Source organism: Poecilia formosa, unplaced genomic scaffold, assembly GCF_000485575.1.
Source record: "Poecilia formosa unplaced genomic scaffold, Poecilia_formosa-5.1.2 Scaffold196, whole genome shotgun sequence".
Taxonomy (NCBI): Eukaryota; Metazoa; Chordata; class Actinopteri; order Cyprinodontiformes; family Poeciliidae; genus Poecilia; species Poecilia formosa.
This window is the reverse complement of record NW_006800135.1, coordinates 761,499-781,288: the sequence shown is the minus strand read 5'-3', so window position 1 is coordinate 781,288 and position 19,790 is coordinate 761,499. Positions and strand designations below refer to the sequence as shown.

General features: G+C 40.4%; 1 protein-coding gene across 2 annotated transcripts in view; it reads right to left on the bottom strand.

Moving 5' to 3' along the window:
* The window catches only part of LOC103148043 (1-phosphatidylinositol 4,5-bisphosphate phosphodiesterase beta-1), a 178,230-nt gene that overhangs the window by 44,505 nt on the left and 113,935 nt on the right, over window positions 1-19,790 (bottom strand). For both annotated transcript variants that reach the window (XM_007566656.2, XM_007566655.2), the window contains 6 exons: window positions 11,347-11,487; window positions 11,168-11,247; window positions 8,119-8,172; window positions 6,252-6,327; window positions 3,768-3,868; window positions 2,773-2,939 (listed from right to left, as the gene is read on the bottom strand). In XM_007566656.2, coding sequence (XP_007566718.1) covers window positions 2,773-2,939; window positions 3,768-3,868; window positions 6,252-6,327; window positions 8,119-8,172; window positions 11,168-11,247; window positions 11,347-11,487 — 619 coding nt within the window. The remainder of the gene's footprint in view (window positions 1-2,772; window positions 2,940-3,767; window positions 3,869-6,251; window positions 6,328-8,118; window positions 8,173-11,167; window positions 11,248-11,346; window positions 11,488-19,790) is intronic.

Here is a 19,790-nt window from a genome sequence, read left to right as displayed (position 1 = left end):
CTTCTGTAAACCAGATCACTTGGGTATGATTGTTTTGTTTTTTCTGTACTGCTTAAGTAATTCGATATTTTGTGTTTTATATGTTATCAACATCTTTTGTCCAACAGTTTAAACTCATTTCCTGGTCTGTTACTTTACTTAAAGCTAAATTCTGCTCCAGTAGTCGAACCTAGTTGAACCGTACTGGATATTAGCATGTCACTACCAAACTTAGGTATTACTCTTTCAACTGGACAACGACTCTAAACATTTAGTCAAAGCTACAAAGGAACACTTTAGATGAAAACACATTCATGTGTTGAAGTCCAGACCTAAATCAGAGTTGAGAATATTTGGTGTTAGCCTGCATTTATGACTAAGCTTTAGCCTGTTTGCTAAGATGAATGGGCAAACCTCTTAGTCTCTAGACGGCAAACATATTAGAGATGTATCCCAAAAATTTTAAGATTTGATTGCAGGTTCAAGAAAGTATTAACTCAGGGACTGAACACATATGCATGCTGCACTTTTTGTTTGTTAAATGAAATATAGAAAGTCACGCATAATTTCCTTTCCACTTCTTAATAAGCACTACTTTATGTTGGCGTTTTAAATAAAACCCATGTAAAATGTATTGCAATTTATAGTTAAAACATGCAAAATTTGAAAGAGCCGACAAGTTGTGAACACTTTAACAAGCCACTATATTAGCTTTAAATCCTAATGCTTATGACACTCACACACACACACGCATATATATATATATATCTCACTGAATAAACAGCTTTAAAAATGCAAATGTCCTTAAGAGCGATAAAACCATGTGGACGAGCCCATGAAAGTGAATGTGAAGGTAACATGTGGAGTTCTGGACGCGTCTGCAGAGCAGATGGCAGCACTTCCTCCGGCTAGATAAATACTTCACAAGGGGAAATCTGTCACGAGGAAGGGGAAGGGCACGCTTCCAGAGAGCCCAGGACAGGATGAGCTAGCTGGGCAATGAAGCTACAAATTCAAGTATAGTTAAAAAAAAAAAAAAAAAAAGGATTTCCTGTAGTTTCAGCCTCAATTATGTTGGAATAAATGTAAAGTAGGTACTTTACTCTGGAGAGATTATTAAAATCACACCCAATTCTCTGCCTTAGACAATTAGGGCCAATTTATATTCAGCGAAATCCGAAAGAGAACATGCACATCAGATTAACATAATGATGGAACGGTGGAGAGATTTGTAGCTAAACAGCCTCTTCTGGACAGATTAGCATTTTTTACATCCTGAAACAGAAACACCATGTTTTAATGGAAGAAAATGAAATAGTTTGTTCTTTAAATATAACCAAAAATGAATAAAGCCGTGTAAATGGGAGAGGACACGGCAGAATTACTACTTTCAGAAATGAATTAAGGATAAAATGAAGAGGCAGGACAGAGTAAGACGACCAATTCAATTGAACATGATGTCTTTAGAGTCTTAATAGGAAAATCGACTGTAAAAAACTCCATCACAAATAAATGATATGCAGTATTATTTGGTGAATGTAAAAATAAATAAATAAAAATGCAGGAATGATTTGCTCGACAATAAACAGAACATGGTGTAAAATAAGTCCCTCGTTTTGGCACAGTTACGCAGCATACTTTCCAGCAGAGATAAAATTTGAATTGGCATGCATCCGAGCTTGTTGCCTGATATCTGGGGTGGGATGTTCTCCAGTTCTGGCAGCGACTGGTCCACTGACACCTCAGAGGACATGAAAGCACAGCATGTCCATGAATGTTGGATCCTCGAGACTCATCCGGCCCTACATGAAATATTCTGCAACTCCTGATGTTTTCATTTTAAAATCTGCGCAATAGTAAATTGTTGTTTAGTGAAATTTGTGCAGCAAAACAGGTGATATACAGCAGCTTTAGAAGAGTTTTAAATTCTGTGGGGGATATTTACTGAAGTATTTGAAATAGCATGTGTGCATTGATGCTGTCTGCCCACAGTTAAACGATGTGAAGGCCCACATGCTCACACTGAAAATGTTCGATGCAGGAGTCTGTCACATATTCTTGTGGTACCCTACATTTGTGGAGATGGTATCTAATTGTTGTATATATTGATTAAGTTTAAGCTTCAATCAATGTTTGTTTGTTTGTTTATCTCTGAATGAATCGGTTAAATAAATGCATCACATTTATTGTCTCATACATATCATGGCCTGGAGTTTTACCTTTATGACTAAAATAGCCACAGAAGGAAAAAAAAAATAGTGAAAAATATGAATCCAGTGCAGCAATAAGGCAAACAGTGGAAGCAAAACAACTGCAAGAAATGGAGGACATTGCAACGTGTGTTGAATTCCTGTTGGTGTAATCCTAACGAGTTACGTAGATCTTTTCAGAAAGACGTTAAAAATATATTTTGCACTCACGAAGAAGGCAAAGCCCTGAGATGAGTGATGGGCGTGTAGATTCCCCCCCTCCGCCCCAGGCCTTAAGCCATGTAAACAAAGAGATGGATTCGATGTTTATTAAGGATTTGTTTCACACTCGTGTATGCAACACCAGGAAATTTCCTTCACCGTGATTACTTTGGGCACCTAAAGAGCTGGTGAAATATTCTGGTGATAAGGATTTCCTTGGGTGTATCCCTATGATTATGAGGTATGTGTAGAGAACATTTTGGTGTTGAACACAATGGACAACATGAAAAGATAAGAAGAGATTTAAATCAGCAAATGCAGTTTTTAAAGCAATTTAGTAATTATCTAAATAACTGACTTTTAAAAGTAGGAAATGTGTGACCTTTCTGTGCAAGCGAAATGTTGGGTTCATATTTGTCCACCAGCAGCTGAACTTGCTCTGGTTTGAGCGGAGGGTAGAGGATCTCGTTCAGACGAGGGTCTCGCTGCTTGCTGTTAATGAACTCTGTCATCTGCTCCACTGTGAGGTACGGCCGACTTTTTGCTCCACTGTGGACAGGAAGTCATCAAGAAATGTTACAAAAAGTTGTGCTTGGGCAAAATGCAACAAAAAAAAAAGAATTAAAAAAAAATAGAGATGTGAGCAAAGGACAAAAGGGAACATCATGAAGGGCAGGAGCAGCTATAGCAAAGACAAAAGGTGCTTATATCTTGATTAAATTGTTATTCATATCTAAGAGTGTGAAAGTACTTTGTGTTCCCCGTCTCCTTCTGTCTCCTTCTGTCTCCTGTCCCCTCACTCTTAGGGGCAATTAAAACCTAGATTAAGTGACACTGTTATACTGGTTCATCTCATCCTCTGACTAACTCAAGGTTAAGGGTCAACTCACAGTCCTCAGCCTAACAGTAAGCCTTAAATTGTAAGACACTCCCGGCTTGGGACTGGTTGTACGCATTTCATTTAGTAAAATAATGAAACACATGTTTTATTAATGTATGAATATTGGTAAAAAGAAATGTCTAAGATATTCAATTATTAAAATGAAGTGAATAGGAAGGTAGGAATACAATAATAGAAGATCATTTATGCAGATATAAGCCCTTTAAAGCCTGATAAATAATTGGCAGAAAATGTATTATTGGATGTTTTCCTGCTTTGCATCCTAAGTGATACTAAAGGCTTCTTTGGTCATCTACTGTAGCTATCATAAGCAAAGCTAACTTTTTTTTTTCGTGTAAAGAAATAGCAACATATTAGAGTAACTTTGAGAAAAACTGAGATCTCAAAAACATGGATAACAAATTAAACATTCGGTATTGATTGGTAAAGATTTTTTTTTTCCCTCAACTGTGAATTAGAAACAATAAAGTTCTTACACTTCAGAGAAGATGTTGTCCAGCTCTGGTCGAGAGCAGATGTTACTCAGGAACATGCTGTAAACCTCTGGAGTGAAATCCTCCTGGGGGATGGAGTCATTCTGCAGACGACAGCAGCAGCAGGGTCACATGAATGACATGCACATGTCGTTGAAGGTTAGTTTTCATAGAAAGACCAGCAGATGTTTATTTAAAATACTCTGGATTTTCTAAGAATTCATGATGCCGTAAAAAGCAGAAAACAGGTTTTCTGAGCCTTAGGAAACGAAACATGCATCACTGATCACTAAGAGCAGCCATGAGTTGCTTTTCACATTTTCTTTCTACTCCTGATCCACCTGAAGTGTTTGTGGCCTCTGTTTTAATCTGTTTTCTTATCTGACTAAAGCACACAAACTCAGTAAAAGTGCCAGTAGAGTCCAGCCAATTCACGTGTTTACATTGGTGATAGTAGTAGAGGCTTTAGTTTTGCCTGTTATCACTGCCGAAAAACCAATTGGCATTAGATAGCGTCTAGTGGTAGTAATGGCGAGCATGTTTGAACATTCAGTGAATTATTTACACAGCCAATCGGCAGCAAGGAAAATGAATGGCGCTCCTAGATTGGCTGCTTTGTAAACATAATTTGAATTTACGCTTCACAGAAAAAAATGGGTAAATCCCTGAATACTAAACTGTGAATAGTCAGGGGTCCACTGAAGTGCTAATAGTAAAAGGCAACAGGGAAATAGATGAGTTATTAAAGGACACTAATATCTGCTTCAAACTGAAACTCCTCAAAAGAGAGGGGAGGTGGAGAAAATTCAAGAACTCCCGTTCTTCGAACTGGAGCAACTCCCGTTCCAAGTTGGGAAACCAGTGGATTTTAATACATTTATAAACAAATGTGTTAGAAATGTATACTGAAATGTATATGTACAATTCAGCCATGTTGGATTTTTAGGTCAGGGTTGGTAAGAGAACAAACAAATCTTAAATTGTCTTTCTTGGAATTTCAAGCTGTAGGAAGCTTTCGGTCAATTCTTCTCAGTCAAGCAATGTCAATGAAAAAAAATGTTTTTCTTTTATACTCTGTTTGTTTTGTGATGAAAACAAAAGTCTTGTTCCAATTCTGTATTGAAATGTCTGAACATGGACGTACCTTACTTGGAAACTTTCCAGAATGGCTGCTACACACAACTAAAATCCTTTTAACATCTACTACGTAATGTCTGTTTTTATTTTTGCTTGAAGTCCATTGAGTAATAAAGAAAAACTTTCAAACAGAACAAATCCTCCGTGTGCCGATCGTCAACCGCCTCCGCAAATGAATGAGTACATTCTGTATGAGTCATGCTGTGTGGACGTGCCAGCTACTTACTGTACTGTTTAAATAAAATTCTTGCGTCCAACTCCCTGATGTGTCTGCGGGAAATGCTGATCTCTTACTCATCCATTCAATTTTTCTTTAGAGGATCATCTCCACGTGGTCACAGCTTTGAGAATTCAAAACATCAACAGAACCGCTTCCAGTTTGCACCCACAGAGCGGGCGCCTTACCGAGCTATCGCAGCCGAGCAGGTACGATAAAGACGGAGTGCGCTCGGCTCTGTCTGTTGGCAGGCGTGCCAACAGGAACCGGAGCAGAACCGGAGGGTATTAGGAAAGAGTGGGAGAGGAGGGAAGATGCACAGAGAGAGGGGGTGGAGGTCAAGCCTTGCTAAAACTCACTGAGTCATTCAGGAGACCTTGGTGTGAACCATGTTGTGAACGCACCCCTGCCTGTCGGGGGTGTGTGTGTTTGAGGGATTAACAGCGATACCATTTAGCTGTAATTACTTGCGCTGTGGAATAACAGCAAATCCCAGTAGACCTGCACTCAGCAAAACACTCCCCCCCCACCCCGTCTTGATGCCGTTCATTGTGCTAATTATGTATAGCTTTTGGTGTGTGGGTGCGTGTCTGAGTGTACGTGCTTTTGTTTTCACTTTACATTCAGAAGCCAATTATTACAGCCTTAGAGTCTGCTCTCCTGTGTGTCCATATGTTTCTGCATGTGTTCAGAACTTCATTAAACAGCATTTTGCCACTTTCAAGCACTAAAAATTGCTCGCTGCTGCACCGTTGGAGGGCAGAGCTGGTGCTGTGGGACGGCTTGCCTGAGAGGGCAGCTTTTGTCGTGCGAAGTCTGAAAACGGGTGGAAAGAAAGCGGCTTTTGTCATCTTTATTGCTCCCGCTGGGTCCATTTGTTGCATTACAACGATCGGTTTAAGAAAGTATGACTCCAAACAAATGAGCGACGCAACAATCGGTTACTGTTTCGGGAGAAAGTGGGCTAAATAGTGACAGACTGGTAAATGAGGAGGAGAAGATTAAAGAGCGTGTGGCTAAAAACAAGCAGGAGGGGACATAGAGAAGAAGCAACACACAGATTCGTGTGACAGAGGAAATACGTGGACCCAGTCATTAAAAAAAGAGGAAACTCGTGTATTTTGCCGTCTTACTCTGCCAGCAGGGAGGTTGCAGTTTTCCAGTGCTGTCTCCACTCGCTTCCTGTCTGCTGAGAACATCCTGAAGATACTGCAGGCGGACAGAAACAGCCTCTTATGAGTAAAAACAGAAAGTGTCACGCTGACAGAGAGGCTTCCTCTCTGATCAGCTGCATGTCAAATCCCAACACTTTCAACCAATGCTCATTCAGGACATCCTTCGAGAGACTCCCATTGTCCTGCGGGGAGCTTCCACTGCAAGAATAAGTCGCAGTAAAAAACAAACAAACTAGAGAGTAGAAAAAAAATATAAATAAAGATAAGCAAAGAGAAATAAAAATTCCAATGAGAGTCTGCAAACTGGAGGGGAAAAAGTGGGGCACAGATAACACCTGAATAAAAAATGCAGAAGAAGATGTAGAAGAATATGAGAGGAAGGAGAATAAGAAAAGCTGTGAGCTTTCCTGAGTGCAGCCTTGCAGTAAAGTTGTTATTTTTGTTACCGATTCAGTTTTTACCCCACTAGGGAAAGGGGTGTACAGAAAATGGATGGATGGATTCAGTTTTTGAAGCATAAGAGAAATTTCACCAAGCTGCTCTTTAAAAGGCATTTAGTAGATCTCCAGCACATATAGCAGATTGAAGACTACTGCCATTTCAATTCAAGATCTCACGAATTACACACGTCTTACTGTCAAAAACAACTCTGAACAAAGACTTAAAATGTTTGTTCCTGATGTTATAATAACACAGTGACCAACTTGTAACACCAATAACGAGAAATTAACTAATAAGTAACTACAGTGAATCAGCTCTTCAGAAATGTTCCTGATCAAAACAAAAATAACGATGAATGACCTCCTGCTGGTAGAGTTTATATATCGGAGGGATATAGCCACATTTTCTTTAGCGGACGGGGGGCAAATGATAGCGCTTTGAAAAAAAAAAAAGATTAGAAAATTGCTAGAAATTACATATACCCACTACAGACGTTGTATTGCCTTGTTGCGGAAAATGTCCTATATATTTACTTTTACAGACATATTTTTATTTTTCCACAACACAACAAGCATCACACACAAACAGAGATAATAAAAAATAACATTTCCTAATTCATTTATCTCTCTAACAGCACATATCAGCCATCTGTGACTGAATTAGTTTTCATCAACGCTGTTGAGTTCTTGCCTTCAGTTTCTTTCACACAGACAATAAATATGATTTACCGCAGTGAAGTCTGGTCCATTACAGGTGGCACATGAGTGTTTAGACATGTTTTCATATGCCATAGTGTGTTTTATTTATTGTTTGATGTATGCCTGTGCAGATCTATGAGGACACGCTGCATGCTCAGTGGGAGAGCACTGTCAAGCTGACATTACTCAAGCAGACATGCCTCCCCAGCCAGGAGGTTAATTCCCTAAACGGTGAGGAGTGTGTCGCTGGCTCTGTGTTTTGACACCCGCCGCTTTTCCACGGCGGCTCTGAGGGAGGTTATCACAGAAGTTCACCGTTGCTGCCTGAGAGCTCGACTTGAGTAATGGCAATGGAGGGAGTTCGTTTTTCAACGAGCTGATGACAAAGTCACAGACGAATGAAACTGACCGGACAGACACACAAAAGATTTGTTTCCCACACTCAAAATTGTGGTTGTGTGAATATAGAAGATAATATGAGTTGCGTTAAAATATCAGGAAGTATCGCAACGGAAAAGGATAGGGATAATATAGTCCAATATATGCAGGCATCCACAGTAAGGCTGTGGATGTTGAAGTGCACTAATGCCCAGAGTAAAGTGTAGAGGCAGAGCAAGCTACAGTGTGCACTGATCAAAAGAGCTGAAAGGTGCCAGGGGAGAGGAGGATGAGTCAGAAAGACTTACTTCTTGACAGGAATTCGTCCCTCCGGGTTGAGCTGCAGCTTCAGTCGAGTGTATCTGCAACGGACAGAGAACACGTTTCAAAACCAGTTGCAAAAGCAGTTTCTCTGTGTGAAATTTCTGCACTGGTGTGTTGTCTTTCACTGTGTGCTTGTTTTGTCACCAAGTGTTTGACAGCGTGTTTTTAGCTTGATGTGCAGTGGAGCTTTCCATCAGACACGGTTAGATTTGGGTCTAATCTGACCAAAGAATCTTCTTCATTGTGTCGTTTGGTAGATTCCTTCATATTGTAGCAGTCAGGCTTGCATTGAATCTGAGGGGACCTCTGACTGAAGACTGTTGCTGGATGACAGTATTATGGCTGTCATCACATGTTAAAAGGGCATCAGAGACAATATTCCACAGTAACATGTCCTGGGTTTTTGGTAAGCACTGCTAATCCACCTCTTTAAATCTTAGTCCGGCCGCGTGGTTAGAAAGCCAGACAGAGAGATGTTGGAGCCGAGGTTATGATGCTTGCCCATTATGATTGACAGAAGTGATAATTTGATCTTCCTTCTTCTCTCTCTGCTCTGGTCTGCATCCTTTTAACCCTACCCTAGTTCAGGTATTATTTGAACTTTTGAGATGCTAACCAGCTACTCCCAGTTGTAAACACAATACCCTGATGCCACGGTTACACATAATCATGAGCACAAAGAGAAGAAACAAAAAAAATCCCAACACCTGGACAGCATCCAAAACCATAATTTTCTAAACACGCAATGCTTCAAGAACAAAAAAGCAAAAGTCTGCAAAAAGAAAAAAAAAATAGGCTCTAATGTAACAGAGAGAGCTACTCTCTGTTGTGCAGTGTTGTGCAGTGCAGAAAACATGCTGTAACCATAAGCGGTGCAATTCAAACAAACAAAATAAAACCACGTCAAAAAACATACTCTACAAACACCGTTTGTGTGCACATACAAGCTCTTCTATCAGCACAGCCCCCAGTGAGTGCACTTTGCATGCCATGAATGTCTGCCTATGTTTACACTGCAGGTTTGAAACGTGGTTAATTCCTGGAAGTCTCAAGAGTTGGCAGTGCAGAGCAGTGCAGCGGCAGCAGCCACGCGGGGCAGAGTAACCTGGGCTATAAATAGCTCAGCAGCAACAGGAGCTATCATTACAGGTCGGGCTTTAAGTGGCTGCTGGCTAATAATTAATATCCATTATAGTGTCCACATCTTAGGGCAGACTGGCTGCCTGAGGGAAAGTCACAGATGCCTTTAATGGTTAATAAGGGACAGACTTGTTTTCTCATGCATTTTTTTTCTAGAAAAAAAACAAACAAAAAAAACAGGAACAAAAACGTCAACTGAGAATAAACTTTATCCAAATAGCTAGAAATGGCTGGCATAAGAGGAGAAACAACAGAGACAACTAAATAAAACAGGAGGAAAATATTTATACGTATAGTTCAAGTTTCCTCGTGACTGTCCAGTTTTCATCAGATGTGATCCAACACGCCGCTCACGATGTGATTAAGTCGTTCTCTTTGTGCTGTTCAGAGCACAAAAAGAAATTGAAGGAAACTCTCATTTAAAAATCTGCTGGATCCTGCAGTTTCCTGCTGCTTGTAACATGTCTTAGTCCCACTATTAAAAAGACAACCTCTCACAACCTTGAGAGCTGGAGAGGATTGACCACATGCAGAGAAACATCAACATCATTTCAGGGATAAAGCCTCCACATGCTGAAGGAGTGGGAGTAAAAACTATTGCCCGATTTGTAAGCAAGCGGTGCACAACAGCCGCTGCTGTGAGCAGCCGTCGTGACTGCAAAAGCCGCTCTCCTCAATTTTATTCAACTCTCTCCATGCTATGTGGTCGATGGCCACCTTTATTGTCTCATAAGTCAATTAGCCTCCTCAGGGGTGCCAGTTAATGGCTTCCTTTCGCTGATAAACATCTGACAGCAGGGAGATGTCACCAAACACAGCTCTGCGTATTTTGCTAAAAGCCGTGCCTCACATTTATGTTTAAGCTCACTTTGCATGAACATCGCTCAGTCTCGCACCATGCACATAAATCAGTGTGAGTGAGTGTGTGTGTGTGTGTGTCTCGCGGAGACAACCGTGATGTAGTGAGCCGTTTGACACAAATAATCTGCAAACATTGGTCGGTGTGGGGATAACTGATTATGAGTCTGTCGTACTGGAGGCGCAAACATTTACAAGGTCAAGTGGTTATTTTTCTACCATTTCAACTTCAAACTAAAGCCCAGATGCTCCACTATATTTATTGTGTGTGTTTTATGCACATGGTGTTTTATTGTCGCCTTCCTGTCTGGTGACTATGTGATAAATAACTTTCAGAAGTTTTAACAAAAAAAGAAAAAAGAAAAAACTAACTAGAGTCATGCTGCATAAATTATTGTGATGTAATATAGATAATGGGGGGAGGGGATAACAATAAATAAGGTCTGAGAATAATGACGATGGAATAGATAGAAAAATAATGTAAATTAAATATTTTTTTCAACAATAAACTAAGTGAAAACTTCATTAAGTAAATCAAAACCAAAATGGGTTAGGGTTACTCAATAAGAAGTGTATTGTTGAAAGAAAACTTTAAGAAGTTAAATTTCTTCTTGACCACAAGTCATATAGAGGACACAGCAAACAGGTGGTAAGAAGAAGCTCTGTGTCGCCTACAAATACATGCCGCAATTTCCAGATTTTTATTTGGAAATTGCTTTGAAAACGACGTTTCTCTTTCCTTCCACATCAGAATTGTCCAATAAATTGTATGTGTGGCTGTATAGTAACAAAACATGTAAATGTTCAATTGATATGAAAACTTTTACGTCGCATTTTACGCAAGTAATAAAAATGCAAGCGTAAAGACCGTTTAAATACTATTTACTCTTCTCCACTGCACAGCTCATAACTTCAGTGGCATTAGAAATGTCTGGCATCTTTGTGGCACCAGAAAACCTAATTTTCATGTCTGTATTGGGAGACACAAGCTTTTACATTTTCTCTGAGGCATGCTTGCGGGTTCAAATGACATACGCTTTCTCAAGGCAGGCCTCTCTGGACATGTTCTGTGCCAAAAGGTTCGACGCCAGGCTGAATAATTCCTCTGCCCATTCCTGCAGAGAGTAAACCAACAACACATCACGTTAGCATATTTGTATCTCGTAATTTTGCTGTTTCTTCAGTCGTTTCATTTGAAAAAAAAAAATAGCAACCTTTGCAATCTCCTCTTGAAAGGCCATGAAGTTCATGTAGGTGATGTTGACCATGTCAGTGCCGCTAACCACAGTCAGCATCCTGTTCTCCAACTTCCCTGGCAGTGTGCTGACGTCCAGCAGTTCACGCAGCTTTGCATCCTTTGGAGAAGAAACACACAAGGAAGCAGAAAAAAAATTGTTACAAAGACTTAAGAGAAAAAAGAAAACCAAATCAATGTTTTAAGGTGTAAAATGCATTTTTATTATCATATATATATATATATATATTTTTTTTTTTTTCAGACACTGTGGGGGAACCGGTCAGCCAAACATGCATCCAAAGTCCAGCAGGGATAAACAAACCTTCAGTGGAAAAGAAAATGATGCTAAGCAGAACACGGAAAAGGACCAGGAATGTTCTGTTGAGGAAGTGAGAGGCAGTCCTGTGCTCTGTCATAAGATTTTGGATTCCAGAGTAAAAAAACCCAAACGCTGAAAGAAGACCCGTCAGTGTTTGGAGTATTCGCCTCATCTGAAGCTGATTTGGCTGATTAATGAGAGCTCTGCTATACACACTGACACTGTAGCAAGGTGGGAGGCATGGAAGTACAAGAAGCAATCATTTGATGTTTCAAAGCAGTGAAACCAACAAAAAGCTAGAGTAAAGACTCTAGCTTTACTCTAGCTATTCTAAATGAAGAATAGTACAACAGTTTCAATCGGTCAGCAAGGATTGCGCTCCCGTGATACGATTTTCCTATGATTGGCTTAGATTGGTATCTGGCTGGTCAAGAAATGAAAATCATTTTTCTTTCCCCGTAGTCAATAACTGGATCAACACAAAGAACTCATAACATTTTCAGTTCTTTTAAGGCACTTTTTTGGGGGGGTTTAATGAAAGTCTGATAAATATACATATAATATTTTGATGCATGAACAAGGGTAATCTTGTAACGTCTTTCCTTTTTGCTTGGATTCAAAACTTCAAGATCTATCAAATAATCACGGTTTTCTCTTACCTCTCATAGAAGTTGAAAAAAAAAATCAGATTACTTAAAATCTGAAAAAAACAACGAATCTAAAAAATCTGGGGCATCTTTTCCTGTTTTTTTTTTCTGTCATTCATTCATTCATTCATTCATTCATTCGGATTCATGGACAGACAGAAAAATATTTCTCTGCACTTTGAGAAAAAGCAGCACAACACTTCCCCGTGACCAGCAGAGCAATACGTTTTCTCACAACTCTTTTATTTTATTTTTTTTAAACAAAATCTTCAAGCTCATGAGAACAGACAGTCTCCACCTTCAGCAAAGCAAAGTCCAGACTTAATTCGCCTCCACATTTATCATCTGACAAATTCAGCAGCTTGTTTCAAGAAATCTCCTCTCTGCCAAAACAAAACAGAGGCTGATGGCAGCAGTCCAACTCACAGAGACAAATACTCAGAAGGTTTGTTTTTTTTTTCCCTCTAAGAAGAGAAAAACTAATTTTAGCAAATATACATTTAGGTACCTAATCTACGGTGCAAATCCTAAAATACAATCTACAATGCCTTAGAGGCACAAGAGATGAGAATAACAACCTTCTTCCTCTCCCCTTTGTGGCTTAGTACGCAAGAGGCATGCATACTGGGTGCTCTGGCTTAATTAACACAACAAAAAGCTTTGTAAAGGATTCTGCAGAGAAAGCAAATGAGCTCCCATTAATTTAAGCAATCAAAAAATGAGCATTGAGTCCTGTTGATAAATGTCCTCTACACGTCCCTCACGTCCGCAAATCAAAATGTCCCAGAATCACCCCCACCCCATTCAGTCCATTATTACATTTTAAGACAAAGCATTTCTCGATTCGCAGTTAAAAAAAACAAACAAAAATACAAATATTTTCTACGGCTACCTCTCGTTTCTAAGCAAACCACTGCTGCTCACAAAATGTTTGTTGTGCTTTATTTTGCTTGCTCGAATTGCATGGTGTTAAAGTGTTAAAGTGATGAAACAAACACATGTTCTCATTCAAATAAGAATCCATCAACTTCCACTTAGATATTCTGGAAGCCACCAGCTGCATGCGACTGTGTAAAACCCACTTGCAATTTGCTTCAGCAAACAATGCTAAAGCACACATTGAGGAGCGCCGTGGACGGCTGCCAAGGATGAACGGCTTCTGAGAACAGACAAGATGACAGTAAGATGCATATTTCATTTGTTACGGCACTCGAACGTCAATACAATGCGATTCTGTTTTAAATCTACTTGTAGCCATTAGCCGGACATGCTGCCCGTCTCGCGGTGTGTGCAGTCAGTGCAGAGCTAGACTGGCAGGAAGCTGCAGGCACTTAAGGCAACCTGAGAAACCTCAGCAACCGTGATGGAAAAGATGAAGTCAGGCAGGTGGACCGTGCGGGGGAGGAGTGAGGCAATGCAGAAAACCTCGGATAACGCTGTGGTATGAAAGCAGCAAAAGGAGAGAAGGGGAGGGGGGCTCATTCATGTGAACGAAATGTAATTTCCTACTGGTGCATTCATAGAGACTGTAGATCCAGGCCTCAGGACCCAGTTACCACAAGACTGGAAGTTTGGATCAAGCAGAGGGGGGAGTGGGTTGGGTTGGGAACATTTCTTTGAGCGCTTTTTAAGACGCATCCATAAAGCTTTAAATGTCCCCAGTCTCCAGAGTGCATGTGTACGAGTACGTTTGGTGCGTTCTGTGTGTCCGTGGACGCTGCAGGGCGATCCATCAGGCGCTCGTGACGCGGGTTAGCAGCTGCTGCGCTTCAGCGTGTGAACTCCTTTCAGAAGAAAACAGACTTCTTCCGCCTGCATTAGTTTGTCACAAGGCCCCACCTGTCGCCCGGTATGCACTCAAACTGTGTCACGCTCTACCGAACACAAGGAAGGGATTCAGACCAGCAACGGGAAATTGGGAACACAACAGGTCATTAAGTCCAGAGCGCGGCACTTGTCTAAACTCACAGCAGCTCTGACACACACACGCACACGCACACACACACACACACACACACACACACGCACACACGCACACACACACACACACACACACACAAAACTGAGGATGCTGTTTGTGTTGCTAAATATACACACAAAGACATCAGATCAAAGGAAATGTCAACATGAATGATTGATTGACCCATCTAAGAATACATATGGCACATCAACAAGAGGAGCACGCGTATAAAATGGCACCGATTTCAAGTTTTCATGTTAAACTTTACAGCATTTATTCAGAAAATGTAGGGTTATGAAGTGTTATTTTGAAGTGCATCGAAAATGTATTGCTCTCCTCGTAGCAGGAACGCCTGTTTAAGGCATGAACAAAATGTGATCACTGTGGTTTATTATTGCAGGGTCTTGATTGGTCATGCTGACCGGTGCCAAAATGAAAATCCAATTTTTTTCTCTTAAAAAAAAAAAAAAGAAGCTCCACATGGCACATGGTTACCACTAGAAAGGAAGAGAATATACTTCCAAATTGCAAATAATTTAATCGCTGGGTTTTTCAATCTGCAACACAAATGCAAAAACATTTTTTGACATGCTGTCACCAAGAAAACCAGAGCTGATATTTAGTGATGAGAATGGAAGAAAACTACGAGGAGGAATAAAGGGAAAAAGCACAAGCAGCAGCTACCAGGGTTTAGAATTATGCAGAAATTGGAGCGTGCCTCAAAGCACAACAACAGACCTCGAGGCGTGGTGAGATCAACTCAGAGTGATCAGCATGCAGATAGGGACTTTGTGTTCATGATTCTGACTACTCTATCCAATATGCACACTGTGCAGGATGAAATTAATCACACGCCGCATTCTCCTTGTGCTGCTGGAAACCTAATAAAAAGCTGGTAGAAATACAAATGTGCAAATATTTACTCGGAACATTCCTCGACTGCATGAAAAAATGTTTTCATGCAGATGTGATGCCAGTGGTGATACCACTGCTGAACCAGGAAAGCAGCAGAAGATAAATTGAAATTCTGAATACTGTGAGTGGGGTCACAGTGATCTCCATAAATTTGCCACAATCGAGCATTGCTCAAACAACTTTGGAGGTCCTGCAGGCTGGAGGCTGGCTGGGATCTGGGGTCAACGGGGCCTCAGCATGTTCAGCGTAAGTAAAGTTGATCGTTTTTCCTGGAAGTTTTTCCCAGAAGGTGTTAGTTTTGATTATTTGCAGTCAGGTTCTAAAAATTACCTTCCTACTAATAGGAAGATGTCATCTCTCAGTGAGGGAGCTGAAAGGAAGGAAATCCTCAGAGAGGTGCAAAGATATTCAAAAACTCTCCATTTTTTAGTCAAATTAAACTGTTCATATTACTAGAGAATAACCATGTGTCAGTGAACACGAGCAATTTATGGTTCCGCAAGAGCTTGGTACTACTTGTTTATCCAGCTGATGAAATTAAGCTGGATAAACAATCGAGCCTGCCATTGGTTGCCATCCAGATCAGCTGCAACTTGCCAAGAACAGAGGAAACTTTTGGATTTTAAGTCAGCTGTACGGCAGCATCGAAAACATATTCCCGACTGCTAGATGTCATGACAGCTGATTCGGCAAATTAGCATTATGGTAAAAACCAGGTCTGACTTGCAAATTGGCTACTAGTCCGTGAATGTACTTATGTTCTCCAGATGGTTAACAGAGATGACGTCGTCCTAAAACGGGTAACAGAGCAAAACAGTATGAGTTCTACAAAACTGTTTTTTTAAAGAAATATTTTAATTTGATTACCTTCCACAAAAAATAACAATCTTAAATGACAAGAAAGCGAAGCTGCTGTCATGCATCTGTGTGGCGTTTTGCATTGCTTGTGAACCAGCCTGCGTGACTCACAGAGACTACAGAGCGTTTTGCACTCGGTAAGGCTAATCCTAAAATGACTCCCTCTCTTGGTGATGCAGTCATTTATTTAAGAGGGTTATGCTGCATCTGCAGAGCATGTTTTAAACATTAGCCACATCATAACTTACACAGACAGAAAGCACTGAAACACTAATCCCATTAAAAAGACAGAACCCCCGTTTCTGCCACCATACCGAAGCCGGCCTTCCTTATCATGCACATGAAGTCACATGGATGACCAGACGTGTGCGTGTCCAGTCAATGACTTCGCAATGTCCATGCATGCGAGATGCAAATTGCTGCATGCGAACTGTTTCATGTGCTGCTTTGAGTACTCTGCTAAAAAGCAGAGCTTAGCAATAAAAGATCAGCGGCATGTCGCATGTCAGGAATTTGCAATGCTTAAAACGTTAAAAAAATAAATAAATAAAAGCCTAAATGCACACAAGTTGCTCGCACAAAATTGGGCTCATATGTTAAAATTAGGCAAAACAAGACAGCACTGAGCGTTTCAGCTGCGAAAGGACACCATGTATCTTAGCTTTAAAGCATTTTGCTGAACAAACAACTCTGCGGTTCAGCCTCCGTAGTAGCAGCATTTTGTACCAGAACGCTGCACTTTTCCTACTGTAAACTTTCTCAGTGTGAAAATCACTTCGCTAACTTTTTGTGTGTCAGGGGTGGAACTCGGGCATAAAAAGCTGCCTAAGGATAAAACACAGATGAGAGCCTCACAAACAGCTGTGTTGTAAACACGATCAAAGAGTATGCATGAGAAAGAGAAGGGGGTGCAAGGGAATCAGAGGGAACCGAATCAAAGACTGCCTGTCTTTGATTCCAGGGCTTTCACCTCTTTCTCTCCTTTGCCGCCTGAGTCCTGTATTCAGTCCCAGCGCCTTATCTCTGAGGCAAATTGTTTCTGCTTCTTTTCATTATTCGCGTGTATTCATAATTCATTTGAGCCCTCAAGAGTCAGCGGAGGCTGACCACCGCAGTTTTATGAGGCGGAGAATTACCCAGAGGGCCAGGAGTAAAAGGTCAGAGCCAGTCAAGTCATCAGTCAGTTTCTCTGGTGATGCATTGCTGACCACAGAAGCGGCCACTGGCTGGCTACGTGGTCGGCTTTGTGCGCGAGTGCTCTGCAGACTTAAATCACAAAACGTCTTTTCTTTTCAGATTTTTGGAGTTTTTCAGATGTGTTTTTGTTTAGCAACATTGTGCAATTTGAAGTAAAATCTGCTTTGAAGTAGTAAATTACTGAATTTTGCAGAGAAGAACAAACAAGGCTATTTAAATTACCCATCATGGAGCTACAGCGCCCGGAAAAACTATCCACGCTCCCTGATGAGTCTTTTCAGGAATTTAGTGCAATGTGCCAACACAAATTACTGCAAAATTATAGAGTGGAGATTTTCTTTTTTTTTTTTTTTTTTTTACAAGTAAAAACCTTAACAGTGTTCAATACATTTGTATTTGCTGTTTTTATTCAGTTCTTTGTCAAGCTGCACACGTTTTAAGGCCTGCCTGTGAAATCTGCACACCAGAGGCTGAAGGTTTTGCACGTTTTTTGTCACAAATTATCAACCTTCTTTGTCGCTGTTGAGGAAAATCGCTCCCCACAGTATGAGACTTTCACCACCATATTTCACAGATATGTTCAATTTTGGTCTGAACCAACTAAAACAGTTTCTTCCGCTGCTTTTCTGAGCCCATATGAGTTATGGCAAGCTGCACAATCTTTCTTTCAACAGTGCTTTTCTTCCTGCCAGTTATCCAAAAATGATAGATTAGTTAAACACAAGGACAGCTGTTATGTCAAGAGATTTCGCCACCTGAGCTATGGATGTCGCCTCTCTTTTCCTGGACGGCAGATTGAACAGTACTCATTGAAAATCTCAAAACTTTTATTATTTCCTGATAATTCAAGCCCGTTTTAAACTTCTCAACTAATTTCTCTGTGACCTGTCTGGTGTGTTCTTCGGTCTGCATGTCACTATTTGCTATTTGCTCAGCAATACTAGATAGAATCCCAGTAAAATATACTTGAAACTTGTGTTTGCAATGTGACAAAAATCTAAAAGCACTGCACATACTTCCTCTTTCTTTGCACATTAACTTGAAAGGCAAAATGAGTAAGGAGGCATTTAAAATAACATTAACCCAATCATAATTAAAGTTACCCTCTGTCTCATCATGAGCACTAAAGTTGAATGCATTTGCTCACTGTGGTGTGTTAGTGGTGCTCAGTCAAGCATCGATGCACAGGTTGAGGAAACGCGTGGGAGGCGGCTGGAAGCTCATATAGACTTAACAATCCCTCATTGCGGCTCTTCAATCGGGACATTTCATTAACCCTGGTGCACCGAGACATGAAACATGAGATGGAGGGGCGGACAGACGGGGCGCTGGGGGCAGATAAGCACACTATTTTCAAAATGACAGAGTATCAGTAATAAGTTGTCCTGACAGCCACTCATCTACATGTGTTGGGGAAAGATGCCTAATGTTCTCCTCCTATGATAATCAACTCGTGGCGCAGCGGAGCCGAGCGTCGCAGACTTTGATGTTACAGTGGAAAGCTAATTTTTTTTTAAAAAAGACAAGTTAAAAAGCTCAGTATATCTTCCGCTATCACGAATATTTCAATAACAAACTCGGCGAACTTATTACAGTCATCTCTCTTGCAGATCAGACTTCATTCGAATGTACCGCCAGGCTTCGGTCCCACTTTCATTACATCTGCAGTGCGGCTGGACCAAACACTCTAGGTAATAAAAGAACTGGTGTCGTGGCTCCAAAGTTTTACTCCAGGTGCTTATGAATTTGTAAATCCACTTATTATTCCACTCTGCGACAGAGGGAAAGAATTTATTGCACGATCATGATAGGATAATTCATCCGTTTGAAGCTCACTTCTCCTTTCAGATTCCTCTTAGAAGATGTTGTGAAGCAGATTTATCTGCTTTGAGTGACTAAAATAGTAAATATCATACTTAGTGTTACTACAAATGCAAACATTATGACCTCAAAGGATCAATGAAGATCATTAAGCAAAAGAAAAATGTAGTAACAGGGGATAAAAACATAGCTTATCAATTAAAACCAGGAGTTGACCTTAAGAATGTTAGAAATATTGATGTGATGCATAAAAAAAGAAATAACTGATAATTTACTTGAATGGCATTCCTGTATAAATAAATAAATAATTAAATTTATAAATTACTAAATAAAATTCCTTATCTGTATTTCTGAAGATCAAGTCTATGAAACAGGCAGTAATATGAGGCTTAATTTGGAGAACATGTAACATCAGTATGAGTGCAAAATGCAGAGAAATACGTTGCTGTTTGCGGTTAATTTGGAGCCAACTTCAAAGGTAAATGATCAGAGCACAAGCAGCTGCTTCTCGGGTTGCATGAGGAGCTGTTCTGTTACAACTTCTCAGTGAATTTCAGTAGAAAAATGCAAAGACCGCAAAAAAAAAAAAAAAAAAAAAAATCCATGCAGACAGCCCCGGACCCGGATACAGAAAATGGACGGTTTAACAAGAAGCATAAAGATGAACAGTCTTAAGTTCAAAACAGTGTAAACACACAGCAGCA